The following is a 14558-nucleotide window of genomic DNA, read 5'->3' as shown; positions in this document are numbered from 1 at the left end:
AGTCGATGGATGTACTGGAACGGTCCAGATGTTCAAAGCTAGGCGGCAGCTCTCGTATGACGTGATATCGCATGATTAGCTTCCGATATGCGTTCTCCTTTCCCGATGCCATCATCCTCCGCTCAAAATGCTTCCGCCCCTTCGGTGCTTTCGACGTCATGGGCCTTGGGTGGATCGACTTGTACAGCTCGAACCTACTTTGAACCTCTTTCTCTCGTGTTGGCAGATGTCATATCGTTGATAGCATCACATCTAGGCTTCTCACTACCACAGAGACAGCCGTACATACTCTGTCATCATGCCATCCTCCTACGACCCGCCGATGGACGCCACGGGCATCATTACCCAGGAAGAGATGCACCGGTCGATGATGCTCGTCAGGCTTCAGATCGCCACCCCGCTTTCGTTGTTGATGACGATCGGTAGCAACCTCGTCTGCGCATTGGCCGTCAAGCCTGGTCTCGGTGAGTGTATCCTGCTACCTCCCCTCGTCTGATTCTTCCTGTTGACCCTTATCGCCGTTCCTATTCGTATCGCGCAGCCGAGATAAACAAACAATACCCCACCCTCCTGAGTCCCAATGCCATCCTTTTGGGTCTCTACTGGATCGTCGTGTATGCGCTACAGATAGGGTTCTGTTTGATCTTGGTCACTGCGAGGAAGGATGAGACCAAGGTGAGTCGATTTCAGCGTCTCTGGTCCTGACTTTGGGTTCGAGAGACACGGCGCTGAACACGTTCTTGCCTTTCCTCTTCTTCGCGCCGAACCACTCGCAATCTCTCCTATCCAATTTCAACCATCTCAACGGCATCTCATTTCCATTTGTGAAAACCCTCTTAGAACACCCTCGTTCACGGCGTCGGGCTCCGATTCGCCATTGCCAACTGGCTTCAAGCCGCTTGGGCCGTCGCTTGGGTGAGTACCGCTTGTCTGTTTGTGTATAGCCAAGATTCCGGGGAATCTAGAAGCTGACATTACTCGATGGTCATGCGATCGTGACGTCTGTGCTGTACGACATATAGACCTTGAAATTCTTCATGGTATCCGAGATCATCGTCATCCTCAACGTCCTCAACTTGTGAGCCTTCCCCACCAGCATGTATTACGATCCGAACCTTTCTCGCTAACAATTCCATCATTGCACGTGCCACAGGCTGTCTATTCAGCTCACCCTCCTCTCCCACCCTTCCTCCCCCCGCCACCGACCCCTAGACACCCTCTTCATCCACGCACCCATGACCCTCTTTTTCGTCATCCTCTTCACCCTCGATTGGCTGCACAACGGTTTCATCGCCCTCAACTGGCTCTCGCTCCCAGATCTCAAGAACCCTTATGCAAAGACATGGCAAGCCGTCCTCGTGCTCTTCCTTGTGCACGGGGCTCTCGCTGTCTGGGTTGCATTGCGATTGGACTTTTGGGCGACTTTGGGAGGAATGTGGACCCTCCTCATCATCCTCCTCGGGAACCAAAGGAAGCCTACCCCCGAGGTGGTCACCATCGTCATCCTGCTGGTCTTGCACCCCGTCGCCCTCGTCGGAGGTTTGGCCTGGAAAAAGACGAAGGAGAGGGAGGGCAGGATCAGGTTGGAAGAGGAGGCCGGAGAGGGGATGAGGCCTTATGATGACGAGGTCGAGGAGTAGGATGTTCGGGTCTGTGATGGGATGGTAGAGACAAGGAGGAGTAGCAATTTCTGTAGGACAAGGCGTACGTTGTTCAAAATCTTGTTTTCCCGTTTACCGATTTGACATGAGTATTCCAAATTCCGGAATATTGCATGCGTTGCGTTCGATGCCAATCTCCCACTCGAAAAGTTCAGCTTCGAAGAATCATGCTTCATCGCACGCAACACTGCCTTTGTAGTTCGTAAATCTCGGCCTCTCGAGTATCGTTCGTATGGCCGGATCGTCGATCGAGGGTTCGGACAAAAGAACAATCGATCGCCGTCTTTTGACCTTCCTCGCAGATCGTTTTGGGTTCCGAGGAGCTGAGAAGCATGAATCGATGTTGTATATATAAGTCTGACGAGCATGAATTTCTAGAACCGATCTTCTACTTCCTCGCTCTATCACACATCCGTATCACTTTGCACTCGAGCCTATCGAAGCACGTTCCATATCGACCTGAAACGGTTTCACATCCTCGATCTTCTTCTTCTCGCGCGAAAACCCGCTCAAGATGCCCGCCGCCGCCAACCTTTACAACGAGAACATCGCCGACTACTTCGCCGGGGCCACCAAAGCTCAAAAGAAGGACCAAAAGGTTGTGGCCGTCCAGGTCACACCATACGTCGGTCGATATATCAAGGACTACATAGGCGCCGACCAGCTCATCTACAGGGATCCGGCGGGGCACAAGCCTTTACCTGAGAAATGGGTCGGCGTCGAGTGTGTCGACAGGGAGCATCGCAGGCTGAGGCAGGAGGCTACTCCCAAGTGCAGGATCCTGAACAAGGACGGACAGGTCACGCTCAAGTATACCAAGGAGGATGGGGATGTCTTCAATATTCGAAACGGCGACGTCGTCCGCTGCAAGGGACGGGTCTTTGGACAAGTCAAGAGGATTGACGCGAGGGTCGGCGCCGGAGTCAGACCCAACCCGTCTCTGCATCTACACTTCTGGAGACACGAGCGGGATGGTATGCTTCAGAACCACGCCCATCCCAAGCGTCTTTTCCAGCTCGAGTCATGCGGCGATATCAACTTCAACCAGGTGGTTGAGAAGCTTGACATTGTCGATGGTCACGTTCGACCTGGATTTCATCCCCAGCTCCGCGCGGAGAACTCCTACATCTGTTCTCACCGGTACGTTTCTCAGATAATACAATCTCGGCTTGAGAATCACAGTTGCTGATTACTGTTTACCGTCTAGCCTCATCGTTGCTACCAACAGCCTAGTTGGCATCCCGTCCGACTCTCTCGGTTGCCCCGGCTGCGTCATCAAGGACAAGAAGCCCAAACGGTTCGCCGTCAACGATTTCGTCGTCTTTCGCCGCGCCGGTGCAGACTCCAAAGACCCCTGCGAGATAGGCATCGTCAAGAGGGCTTCCTCTCCCCTCCTCGTACTTCCGCTCTCACGCTGGGACGATTTCATCAAGCAGGAGGGAGTCAAAGAGTCCGCCATCTTCCGCGGGGATGAGAAGCTCTTTTATGTAAAGAACACCTCGGCTGTCCACGTCGATGAAATCGAAGAGGCAATCGACAAGAAGATCAACTTCATTGGTCTGAGCAAGGTACAAGGACTTGGGGCCGCGCTGCGACCACTCCAACCGACGTCATCTTTGAGTGACTTCTGGATCGGAAAGCGATTCGTTGATGAGTCTGAAGACATCTTTTGTCTGATGGATGGGGATGCCGCCGACCTCAATTACCTGTATCAGAACGAGGAGAAGAGGAGGCAGTTTTCGGGGCGTTCGGATCTGTTAAACAGTGAGTCAGAGTAGGCCTTTCGAACTGTCTGCTTCCTGGCTTAGCTGAAGGCGTTCGACTTCGTTTCATTGCAGATATGAGACAAGACGCACCTCTCGTCGATCAGTCTGCCTTGATTCAGACTTGCGTGGAACGAGAAGAACGCGCCCGCTATATCGGCTCTCAGACGGGCATCATCGACTGCTGTGCCGGTATCGGTGGATTCAGCATGGGGGTCGCCGATACCACTAGGGCCTCGATCCCACTCGCCGTGGAGAACGACACCGATATCGCGGAGCAATACGGGCGGCTCCACCCAGCTACCGTCGTGGTCGACAAGGGAGTCGCCTTTGCGGCCAAGAACTGGGGGGCGTTGAAGATCCGAGCGCAGTTGGAGAGGTTCAAATACATCGTCGTACAAGCGGGGGTTCCATGCCAACCTTTCTCAAGGGCCAACCTGTGAGTCGTCCGTCCTGCTCGTATCTTCTCAGACTTCGCATCGTATATTCGTCAGGAGTCCTCATATTCGATGGTACTGCGACATACAGGCATCCACATGCGGATGACCCTCGGATCGGCATCATTTTCGAGGTTCTGAGCCTTCTCCAGATCTCAGGTGCTTCGCATCTCTTGATTGAATGCGTGGACGGGATGCTCTATCATCGTAATGGCACCGAAAACGGCGAACAAGCGGAGATAATTTGCATTGCTTTGCGGATTTTGGTCGATCTAGGGTAAGTCTTTTGCACTCGTATCTGCTCGACAGTCGGCTAACTACGGACCCGTAGATATCAATATACGATCAACGTGCATCAGGCAGCCGCGTACGGAACCCCCCAATCAAGGCGACGTCTCTTCATCTGGGCGGCGAAAATGGGTCTTCCATTGCCGGCCCCCCCTATACCGACGCATTACTCTGGATCGTCTGGTATCATCAAGCTCCGCCGATACGAGCTCCAGCCGGTTCCAGCTCATGGGCCCTTATACTACGTTACGCAGTACGACGCTATATCCGATCTTCCTGATATTCTCGGCGCAAGCACCTCTGCGTTCTCCGGGGACTTTAGATCACAATTCTATGGATATCATCATGGGGTCAAGAGCTACAAGACCAGGCCCTTGAATAACTATCAAGCAATGATGAGGGAATATAGAGATGAGCCTCGGGTCGCATTGCAGGTATGTCCGCGCCCGGACGGAACGCGCGCCTTACGCAAATCGCTAACAAAGTGTTCCGTCTATGCGCGAACCACACTGTACAGTATTGTCACATACCCACCCAATCGACTTACACCAAGATTCTGGCTGAGAATGATAAGGACAAGAGACATCGGCTACCGGGCACCTTCCCTTGCGTGACGACTGGGTCGATTGTAGCGCATCCTACGGTACGTCAATGAGCCGTAGTTTCAACTGTGCCCTCCTCTCTTTCTCGGTTTGCAATCTCGTTCGCCCAGATGCTGCTCAGTCGCGCTGATCATGTCTGCGTTTCCGTCCTACAGCAACAACGGCTCTTCACTCCTCGAGAGAGGCTTAGAGCGCAAGGAGTGTCTGATCTTGTGCAATTACGATGGAAGCCGTTGAGCAATGAGGAGCTGATCAAGGAGTATGAATTCGTATGTACCGGCGATTGAGACTTATCGCTCTGGGAGAAACTACGCTCACAAGGTCTCCTTAGCTCTGCCTTCTCGCCGGGAACGCCGTTCCTACCCGTAAATTCGAGACATATAGCTTGGTTCAATTCGATGCTGACAAGTCTTCTTATTCTTATTCGTAGCACTCGCGAGAGCCCAAGGTCGTGCTTTCATCAGGAGCCTGGCTTGAAAGGGACGCTCTGATGTGATGGTCGAAGCACATACGGAACAAATTTTGATTGATACATAAGAAGCCTGGTATCGACGGGACATTATACGGATTTACAACATGAGGCATATGCGATCAATGACGATGACTACAACTGTCGTGATGGTGGTGGTCGTGATCCTTCTTCTCGTCATGCTCGTGATGGTGATGCTCGTGAGTGTTGTCGTGGTCACCGTGGTGGTGATGGTGATCATGGTGGTGATGATGATCGTGGTGGTGGTGATCGTGTTTGGCGCTTTCCGCAGCTGCAAGCTCTTCTGACAGCTCCTTTTCTCGTTTGACGGAGATGGTGACCTCGCCACTCGCATCTCCGTGCATCAAGTTCGCTCGTCTTCCGTGCTTCGCTCGTACAGCTTCAGAGCAGCGCTCATAGCAATATCGTGTCAGGTCCAGGATCGCCTTGTCCTCGAGGTCGTCGCGGACCCAGACGGTAAGTTCGGCAACGAGCACACATGGTTGCGTAGTGAGAGATGCTAGCGTTTGGACTCCGGTCGACATCCGGGACATGCCAAAAGGCGAAAAGGTTGAGGCTGATCGATCGATTGACGGTCGCCGCGATTGCGCTGGTGTCGATCCAGGCGTTCGGCCTGTCGAGAGTGTTCGAGGGTCATGAGGGGTAAGCTGCCAGATGTGTGGCGCATTAGTTCGTAAGACGGAAGGATGGTCCTTGATCTGCAGGTGAGATGATTTCAGCAAGGCAAGCGACATCTTGATCGACATCCCGGGCTTACGTCTCGGATAGCCTTCCTGAAAGCCAGCATCTGAACGGTCTCCTCTGGTGGTGCCGTCTGAAGCAGCACTTGACCGAAGACCACGCTGGAGGGGTATGCGAGCCAGAAAGCGACGCCAGCCTCGACGAAAGCCATGATCCGCTCCACCTTGGGCATTTGATGGCTATGAGATCGAGAGTTTCAGCAAATAAGGCCTATCCACAGCTTTGGCATGCGACCTACGAAGCCAGTCCGAAGTTGCCAAAGAGAAAGATCGAGATACACGAAACGATGGCTAGAGAGAACGGATTGGCCAAAAACATGTCGACCATGTCAAAGTATCGACCGATTTCTCCCGTCCGTGCGGGTTTGTTGGCATTGCGTCCAACGGGCATGATGGCGGGTCCGACAGCTGCGATCGAAGGCTGGTGATCAGCAGACGCTCCAGGAGGCCCGACGAGCTTGTGCCTCACCTTCGACGAGCTTGGCGTGGTTGTGAAGAACGGTCGCAGACAGAAAAGTCGCAAGCGCGGCTGAAACGAGAAGCCAAGAAGGCAACTCGCTGGCATTTGGAATTATAAAATTGGCAGGTCGTGAATGACTGGTCTTCCGATGATGTCCGACCTGCTACTGACGTTTCGTGGCCATCTTCAGCACCATGACTGTGTCCGTGTCCGTGACCATGCCCATGTCCACCTTCCGAACCTGCTCCAGACATGAGCGCAATCTCGAGCGCTTCCTTGGCGATGTACATGGCCGAGAATAGTAAAAAGATCGATTGGACAAAGTATAGCAGCGCTTCTTTGCGGTGCGAGCTGATTGTCGTAATAACCCCGATGAGACACCGAACAGCGAGTAGCAAAAGCCGGAAAAACTCACCCGAAAGGCTTCTCCGCCGTACTGGTCGATCCCTCGCCCGTCTTCAGGACCTCTCCCCACAGCTTGACCCAAACGCCCAGCGCATCAAAGACGACCAAATATCCCAGTCCCGTCAACCCAACACTCCCCAATGCCTGTCCTTCGACCCAGATCGTAGCTCCGAGAAAGAATTCGAACACTCCAAACCCGAGTGTCAATTGTGCTCTCGGGGACATGTCGAAGATCTGGGCTAGCCACGATTTGGACGCCTTGGGATTACTGATGGGCGAGGGGAGGAGCGGGGCAGTCATCGGTGCCGCGAGATTGGGGGAGGAACGAGTCCCGCCGATATGCGTCGTTGCCATCGGTCGAGGAGCCGCTGAAGCGGAAGTCGGCATAGTAGCTGATGTTGGGATGAGAGCGGGCTCGCCCGAGGAAGCGTCGAGGTTGGCCAGGTTGGGGTTGGTCACCGTGGGATCGAGAAACGAGAAAAAGTTGTGCGACAGCGAGTGTTTGTGCTAAGAAAGGCCAATAGCATCACCCAATATAGCAACGATGAGCTTTTGCTTTCCGGTTGACCAGGGAGAGCCGTAGCGAGCAACTCACATGATGCCCCCTCCTACCGACGACTTTCGGATTAGGGCTCCCAGGCGGTCCCATCTCGCCTGGCTTCGATCCTCCTCCGAAACTGAACGACCCATCCCCGCCTAGACCGACCTTTCTCCTTGTCCTCCCCGAGATGTCCGTGACCGGGGCCTCTTCCTCTCCACCTTTTAAGCGAGGAGAACCTGGCGCGGGCCTTTCGGCTCCAGGTTGAGGGAAGAACAAGGACAAATTCCTAGCGTGAATCCTAGGTTCACCGCCTATCGATCCGGTACGTGAATGGATGCTTGGGATAGAATTCCTCGGTGTGAGAGGAGGATCATACGAACCGAACCTAGGTGAGAGCGGGTCGACGGTGTCTCCTCCGAAGACGTTGCTGCTCAAACCCTGATCGAAGCCGTGACCGGGATCGTATTTCGGGAACTGACTGCTCAGGGCGAACCTAGCCGGTGACATGGGCAAGTCTGGCAAGATGGAATCCCCCTCTTCGGCCTCTTCCCGGCTGTGTTCGTCATATTCCTCTTCTTCGTCTCCCTCGTCCCCGGTAAGATGCCTGACCTCGCCCGTGGGATGATCCGTAGGTGGAGTCCTCAATAACGTCGGACGGCGGCTCAGCGGCTGGCTGAGTCGTCCTGGTGAAGAATCGGGGGAATAGCTCGCTCCCGGTGTGCTCCCGAACGACCCCCCGAACCTAGGTGTCGGGGTTGAAGGATGGTTGTTCTCGTGGTCATACGGCAGGCGAGGTGAGGACGGGACCTGAGACTGAGTTTTGAACTTGCTCAAGCTCGATCCGTGTTGAGCGAAAGGGTAGAGCATCCCTGGTGAAGGTGGCGTCTGCATCGTTGTGAAGTTGCCTGATCCTGACCCCATCCGAGGGCTGTACCTCGTTTTTGGTGACGGTGTATCGCCCGAATACCTAAGCTCGTGCCCGAGCCCTGTAGGCATCACGACCTCTTGGTCCTGTCCGTTACTATCATTCTTCCCAGCCGTCTGGATCGAACTTGGGTCGTCTCGAACGTCCATCGAGGGAAAGTTGCGGATCCCAAGGCCAGCGAGCTGATGAGGTCGTTCCGCACCGCTGGAACGACGACGGGTGGGAGTGGTGTTGGACATGATTGTCGAGGTTGCCTCCTGCTTTCACCTCGAGGCTGTCGTGTACACCGTAGTATACTAGAGTACAGGTTGAAGAGATGAGATGGGTGGACGAGCTACAGTTGTACCTCTACCTTAATGCGAGATGATGGCACGTTGCTTGGTGGAGCGCAAGATCAGCGCGACGCCCAGGACTGATGAGCGTGTTTTGAGCCATCTTGGGGGCGAGTCAACAACTCCTGCCATATCGATGCTACTGCTCTGATCTTTGGCCCATTGAGATACCCTTGGCTATGTAAGCAGTTCTACACCAAAACTGGGGAGATCCAAGAGGTATTGATCAGCCTAGAGGTCTCGCTGTAACGTGAATAAATGGCCCAAAATATTTCGTGGGCCGTTTTGTGGATCTATAGTTTTGCCACCAAGTAGATGGATTTCACAGGCGAAATCTCGAGGTCGTCATAGAAGTAAGCATACAACGGATTCGCTTCGAAAGTCTGATCGAGAACGAGCTGAGATAGCATGTCCACCCCTCGCCAAAACGAAGCCAGAATATCGACTTCCAGCCAGGCTTCGCTCTTCATCTCGAAACGTCTATAACGCCGTCCCTCGTTCAAAGTTGGCTCGGATCCTGGCAAGGTTGTACCGAAAGAAGCAAAGCTCTGGTCAGCCACATGCAATCACAAGGCGAGGTGAGTCTGACACTGACTCTTGGGTGTACTTGTCAAAGTACCGATTGATCTTCCTGTTGAACACCTTGTTGGCATCGTTGATATAAGTGACGTCTCCGCCGTCATCTTCGCCCTTCTTTCGCTTGCGCATGGCCTTGTTCCGCTTATCCGTGCTACAAGTCCAGATTGATTCGTGGCTGTCAGCGTGCTAGACCAGAAATGATGACAAGCTTTTACGGCAAGACTCACTCGGCGTTGATCTTGCCTACGACCCGATCGATGGCGTCGTCGCTCGCCTTGTTATCCCCATAACTCAACGTGTTCGCATCCCTATACAGATCTTCCATCGCGCTCAAAGCCTTGCTCGACTGCACGATCTTCCTTCGACTGCCTGTGGCGTTGACACTGGTGACGACGCTGGAACCTTCGACAGACTTGGCGTCGACGGGTACGATCGTACCGGGAGCGAGACCAAGGGCGAGTTCTTTCTGACGGTTATAGGCGATCAGGTCGGGCTTGAGCTGGTGCGTGTTCTTGTTGTATAGTTTGTGAGCATTTGTGTCGGCGTCTACGGTGAAGCAGATGAGCCAGCCCCGCGGTCGCTCATTTAGCATGTGCAGCTTGAACGAATCTCGCAGACCCAAACTCACCGTCAAACTCCTCTTTCTCCTTTTCGGCGATTTCCTCCTGGGCCTTTAACCACCTCTGATTCTGCTCGATCGTCCAGCCCCAATTCTTCTTGCGCTCCCCATCTACCCCGTTCTCCTCGTTGTCGATCTTTTCCCTGAGATTCTCGGCGAGCTTCTTTTGCTTGGTGAGTCGGGCGAGTTCTCGTTGCGTGGTCTTGGATTTCTGGTGATCCTCGATCAGGGATTTACGGTTGGCTTGCGTGGATTGGTTCTGAGATGCGACATACGTATAAGTAAGGTTGCAGCGATATTCAACGCAGCGGTGCTTACCATCCTCATCCGCAACTCTTTCAACTTGGCCAGCCTCTCTTCGGGCGAGACCCTTCCAGACTGCCCACTCTTGCCCACTTCCGCCTGTTCAGCCTCTACCGCTCGTTCTCGTTCTGCCTCTTCCTCATCCTCGCTGGTCGCCTTTCCTTTCCCTTTTGCTTTTCCTTTCCCCTTTCCCTTTTCGGCCACTACTTCGTGCTCTTCGACATCACCTCCCGTGGCTACGTGCGAGGGTAGAGCATCCTCATCGACCTCGATCCCGGTCTCCTGGACTGCCTTTTCAAGCGTCTCCATCGCTTTGGCCGAATGGATGTGGGATAACGGCGCCGGGGATGGGGCGGTAGATTTGGACGATCTTGTTGTTCGTGACATTGTGATGTAGAGGTTGGTGGTAAGTAGCTGACTAGCTTGACTAGGAGGTGAACGGGAGTACAGTTGAACAGGATGTATCAGTCGAGATCATCATCATCATGGTCATCATCATCGGCGAGCCATATCAATTAATTCCCCGGGTTCGAGCATTTTTGTAGCGTGAAACCAATGACGTGTTACTACGAGAGATCATGTCCGGGCCGGATGAGAATCCGCTTCCGACATCACCGAGCAACAACCCCGACGATCTCGGCCCGCGTCGACACGAAAACCTCCGGTTGTCCGTGCCTGAAGATCAGCTTTTGTATCCGACGAACGTGCGTCTCGATGAAACGTTCGTTTGATCCCAAGAGTTTCGCGACTTTCGACGTCGCAATACCCAGCGCAATTGCACGTACGGAAAGTTGGAACATCCATGTGATCGGCTTCGGCATTCTGAGAGATGACGAGGTACTAATAAAGAGCCGACAGAGTGAGCTATCTTTGGGAACGGGTCGAATCAAACTCGAATAAAATTTCGACGAGAAGCGCACGGGCAAACGTATTCGCTCGATATCCGCACAACTCGCACCACATACCTTCGGCAAGCTCACCACGAATGACGACGCCGTTGATGGATCTGCGTCTGAGAACAGCACGCACGTTGATACGAACGACGTAGGGAATTAGGAATCGAGACGTTTGACGACGTTTGGAGCCAGGATGAAACGACGCTTTGAACGTGGACGGACATGTCCGGTAAGGAAACGTCCCGTTCGCCAGGTCCTCACGTGAATTTCTCTCTCGCTTAGAGTGTGCGCGCGCGCGGGGGGCGATGCCAAAATTAGGCGAGGAGCACTCTGGCTGGGGGCGACGACGACTAGCGACTAGGAGGAAAAAGTGGGAGTCCGGTGGGAGCAGCTCGCCATATAAAGTCAGGATCAGGATCAGATCAAGGTATCCTTGAGCCTCGAGAAAACAGCACCTCTCCTTTCCTCAGAGCCACCTCCCTCTCCCACATCTCCACCACCACCACCCACTACCCCTATCTTCTCTTCGACCATGGACTCTTCGTCGTCGAGCCAGAGCGACAACGTTCCCATGTCGCACATCCCCCAAGGAGCCCACACCCACTCCAAATCTCACGAAGATTATACCACGTCCAACAACCTTCCCGCTGCCAAACTCGACAAGATCGAAAACCCCGCTTCTTACCCATCTGCCTCTTCCGGAGAAAAGATCGACCCCACCCACCCGTTGTGGGAAGAACTGGCACCCAGCGATAGTTATGTCGATGGGGTCTACTGGGCCGACTTGCCCAGGGCACAGAGGACGAGGTGGGCGATGAAGCAGATGAACGACGAGGCCAAGAGGGAGTTGAAAGAGTTGGGCAGGATGACCAAGGCGGATCCTCTGAGCCCCGTCGCCGGATACTTTCGGTGAGTACTGGGTCAAATAGCTGGTCTGGACCTCAGTCGAACAGCCGGCTTACCCACCCCACACCACTCTACCTCGATACTACTCTTCCACAGACGATACGTCCTCAACGGTTTCGGTCTGTTCACCGAGGGTTACACCTTGTTCTCCATCGGAAACTTGACTCCGCTCTTCAAGGCCGTCTGGCCCGACTGTTGGAGCAGGCACAGGACTTGCGACAAGAACTGGATCGCTGCTGTGAGTCGTCGAGTCGGTTTCTCAACCCCGTGCGCGACAAGACACTGAAAAACGCCAACACAACGACCCGCAGCAAACCTACCTCCAGATCATCGGAATCATGGTCGGCCAGGTCGCCGTCGGTTTCGAGGGAGACTGGATCGGTCGTAAATTCGGTCTGGTCCAGGACGCGTTGATCATGTTCCTCGGGTTGGTCATGTTGACCGCCATGTGGGGGACGTCGTTGAGCGGGTGGACGATCATGTACGCTTGGAGCTTGTTCATCTACGGTATCGGAGTCGGTGGAGAGTGAGTGTCGTGCGGTCTTGTGAAATTCTTGGTGACCAAGACCGGATCCGCTGACATGACGACGACCCTTCGACAGGTACCCGATGACGTCGACGACGGCCCTCGAGTACAAGGCCAAGGGAGGCGGTCGAGCCATCAACAGCCGGGATGACAAGCTTCACCGAGGTCGAAACGTCGTCCTCGCCTTTCTCATGCAGGGTTGGGGTCAGTTCTTCAACCAGGCCGTCCTCATCATCCTCCTCTTGTGCTTCCACCACGGATCCGGTAACCCTCCTTACTCGGCCGTCTCTGCTCAGTGGACGTTCAGGGTCCAGTTCGGGATCATGGCCTTGCCCACCCTCTGGTTGGCCTACTACCGTTATTACAAGATGCAGTACTCGAGCGCGGCCTTGATGAGGAGCAAGAAGAACGCCAGGGTCAACCAGTCCGGATACGACGTCAAGTCGCTCAAACTCGTCTTCACCCATTTTGGAGGTCGAATCTTTGCCACGGCCTTTGCTTGGTTTGCCAACGATTTCGGATTTTACGGAAACAAGCTCTTCCAGTCGTCTTTCATCAAGGTCATCAGCCCCGGTAACAACTCGGTCATCGTCGGTTGGAACTGGAACCTGCTCAACTGTGGTGTCGGGCTTTGCGGGTACTACACCTCGGCTCTGCTCATCGACCACAAGCTTGTCGGCAGGAAGCGACTCCAGATCGTCGGTTTCATCGCCAACTTTATCCTCTTCCTCCTCCCCGCCATCCTGTTCGACACCCTCCAGACCCCGGCCCACATCCACGCTTTCCAAGCCATCTACTTTTTGTCGTCCTTCTTCCAACAAGGGCCCAACTGTACCACCTTCTTGGTCGCCGCCGAGGTCTTCCCCATCGCCACCCGGGCTACCGCGCACGGTTTCTCGGCCGCCATGGGTAAACTCGGTGCTTTACTCCCTGCTATCATTTACAACTATATCGGTGAGTTCATGTTCGTTGTTCTCGTGATACGCCTGTCAGCCAACTGATCGTATTCGTTCTGGATTCTACAGACGCTCGAACCTCGTTCTGGATCGTCAACTGGTTCTGTCTCGCCGGAGCCATCGGCACTTGGATCTTCCTTCCCGACACTACCGGTCTCGACATGCAGGAACAGGAGCGATACTGGGCGTACGTCCGAGCCGGCCGAGCCGCCGAGTACTGCGGAATCGCCGTCCACCCTCGACACCTGTCCGTCTGGGAACGAGTCGTCCTCAAGCGTCATCTCGCCTACGATGCCGATCTCGACAGGATGGCCAAGATGGCCGAGCTCAGGGCGGAGTACCAGGTCGCCATGTCTCGTGTTCACGAGGAGGGCGAGACCATCCCCGTCGAGCACGGCGAAGAGGACGATGCCGCCTTGTCGGGCGAGGCCAACGCTTACTTTGCTCGTGAGTTTACCTGTCCCCTACATGCAGCAGATGACAGTGTCTAACCTTTTCGCTCATCTCGGCCAAATAGGTGAAAAGAAGCAAACTTTTTGATGACTTTTAGAGATCCAATTCCCGTGTACCCATAGAATGATGTGATTTGTAGATGCGATCACCAACAATAATTCTCGTCCCGAACTGTCTTTGCGGCATGAATTTCGTTCATTCATTTACCGCCGCCATCACAGGCAGGTCAGCGCTAGGCCTTGCCTTAGTCTCATCAACTTCATATCGACCAGGCAAGCCAAGTGCACGTGCAGGGGTCTATCATCGCCAATGCGTCCAATCACACTGCTACCTATAGCTACGCCTACACTGATAACTATCATTGATAGTTGTGAATCTCAGTGGGGGCAAGCTTGAGTGAGTCTTCACATCGGCGCTGTCATCTGCACCCTTCCGACTTCTCGATTACTGACAACAGACAGCGCTCAGGAATGAATGATGAAACATGATGACCGGCAACCAGAAGGATTCGAGTCAGTAGCTCGTCATACCTGGAAGGCTATACATTACAGAGCTTTTAGAAGTCAAAAGATACGTCGAAGGCGCGGCACTGTGTACGCGGAACATCGCAAATGGTGAGAGGACAAAGAATTGTATGAAAGCCCGCGGAGTTGTGGAGATCACTTTGACAGCCTGC

General features: G+C 54.1%; 5 protein-coding genes across 5 annotated transcripts; 3 read left to right on the top strand and 2 right to left on the bottom strand.

The window, feature by feature from the left end:
* The first annotated feature begins 207 nt into the window (after positions 1 to 207).
* HD553DRAFT_346864 (uncharacterized protein) lies at positions 208 to 2039 on the top strand. The gene is made up of 5 exons (XM_046183253.1): positions 208 to 464; positions 542 to 675; positions 841 to 915; positions 1023 to 1078; positions 1154 to 2039. Exons 1-5 carry the CDS (start codon positions 299 to 301, stop codon positions 1638 to 1640), a joined length of 918 nt encoding a protein of 305 aa, XP_046039995.1. The 5' UTR covers positions 208 to 298; the 3' UTR covers positions 1641 to 2039.
* Positions 2040 to 2232: 193 nt separating this feature from the next.
* Positions 2233 to 5355, top strand: HD553DRAFT_302213 (S-adenosyl-L-methionine-dependent methyltransferase). Its single transcript, XM_046178714.1, has 9 exons — positions 2233 to 2801; positions 2869 to 3425; positions 3500 to 3863; positions 3953 to 4138; positions 4193 to 4583; positions 4667 to 4792; positions 4907 to 5020; positions 5083 to 5116; positions 5182 to 5355. Exons 1-9 carry the CDS (start codon positions 2638 to 2640, stop codon positions 5226 to 5228), a joined length of 1983 nt encoding a protein of 660 aa, XP_046039994.1. The 5' UTR covers positions 2233 to 2637; the 3' UTR covers positions 5229 to 5355.
* HD553DRAFT_346862 (uncharacterized protein) lies at positions 5343 to 8638 on the bottom strand (the record flags this gene model as incomplete). The annotated part of the gene is made up of 7 exons (XM_046183252.1): positions 7442 to 8638; positions 6857 to 7353; positions 6613 to 6792; positions 6451 to 6539; positions 6221 to 6389; positions 5999 to 6161; positions 5343 to 5939 (listed from the first exon to the last, which is right to left on the bottom strand). The coding sequence occupies exons 1-7, from the start codon at positions 8549 to 8551 to the stop codon at positions 5343 to 5345; spliced, it is 2805 nt and encodes a 934-aa protein (XP_046039993.1). The 5' UTR covers positions 8552 to 8638.
* Positions 8639 to 9124: 486 nt separating this feature from the next.
* Positions 9125 to 10454, bottom strand: HD553DRAFT_266188 (SYF2 splicing factor-domain-containing protein; the record flags this gene model as incomplete). Its single annotated transcript, XM_046177470.1, has 5 exons — positions 9125 to 9161; positions 9240 to 9374; positions 9451 to 9769; positions 9852 to 10101; positions 10161 to 10454. 5 exons carry the CDS (start codon positions 10452 to 10454, stop codon positions 9125 to 9127), a joined length of 1035 nt encoding a protein of 344 aa, XP_046039992.1.
* A 972-nt stretch (positions 10455 to 11426) lies between these two features.
* HD553DRAFT_278832 (major facilitator superfamily domain-containing protein) lies at positions 11427 to 14053 on the top strand. The gene is made up of 6 exons (XM_046178074.1): positions 11427 to 11950; positions 12044 to 12185; positions 12259 to 12473; positions 12550 to 13427; positions 13499 to 13876; positions 13947 to 14053. The coding sequence occupies exons 1-6, from the start codon at positions 11574 to 11576 to the stop codon at positions 13967 to 13969; spliced, it is 2013 nt and encodes a 670-aa protein (XP_046039991.1). The 5' UTR covers positions 11427 to 11573; the 3' UTR covers positions 13970 to 14053.
* Positions 14054 to 14558: the final 505 nt, after the last annotated feature.

The sequence above is a fragment of the Filobasidium floriforme genome (assembly GCF_021052385.1).
Source record: "Filobasidium floriforme strain CBS 6241 chromosome Unknown HD553scaffold_1, whole genome shotgun sequence".
NCBI lineage: Eukaryota > Fungi > Basidiomycota > Tremellomycetes > Filobasidiales > Filobasidiaceae > Filobasidium > Filobasidium floriforme.
The sequence above is the reverse complement of the archived record's forward strand: the minus strand, read 5'-3'. Positions and strand labels throughout refer to the sequence as shown.

What these genes read in the sequence shown, in the direction of transcription:
- HD553DRAFT_302213 (XM_046178714.1), top strand. Translation starts at nt 2,638, where the DNA reads ATGCTTCAGAACCACGCCCATCCCAAGCGTCTTTTCCAGCTCGAGTCA. An exon ending in CGGATTTTGGTCGATCTAGG is followed by an intron (nt 4,139 to 4,192) that starts GTAAGTCTTTTG and finishes ACGGACCCGTAG; the next exon opens with ATATCAATATACGATCAACG. An exon ending in AGCCTCGGGTCGCATTGCAG is followed by an intron (nt 4,584 to 4,666) that starts GTATGTCCGCGC and finishes CACACTGTACAG; the next exon opens with TATTGTCACATACCCACCCA.
- HD553DRAFT_278832 (XM_046178074.1), top strand. Translation starts at nt 11,574, where the DNA reads ATGGACTCTTCGTCGTCGAGCCAGAGCGACAACGTTCCCATGTCGCAC. An exon ending in TATCATTTACAACTATATCG is followed by an intron (nt 13,428 to 13,498) that starts GTGAGTTCATGT and finishes TGGATTCTACAG; the next exon opens with ACGCTCGAACCTCGTTCTGG. An exon ending in GGCCAACGCTTACTTTGCTC is followed by an intron (nt 13,877 to 13,946) that starts GTGAGTTTACCT and finishes TCGGCCAAATAG; the next exon opens with GTGAAAAGAAGCAAACTTTT.
- HD553DRAFT_346864 (XM_046183253.1), top strand. Translation starts at nt 299, where the DNA reads ATGCCATCCTCCTACGACCCGCCGATGGACGCCACGGGCATCATTACC. An exon ending in CGAGGAAGGATGAGACCAAG is followed by an intron (nt 676 to 840) that starts GTGAGTCGATTT and finishes AAACCCTCTTAG; the next exon opens with AACACCCTCGTTCACGGCGT. An exon ending in ATCCTCAACGTCCTCAACTT is followed by an intron (nt 1,079 to 1,153) that starts GTGAGCCTTCCC and finishes CACGTGCCACAG; the next exon opens with GCTGTCTATTCAGCTCACCC.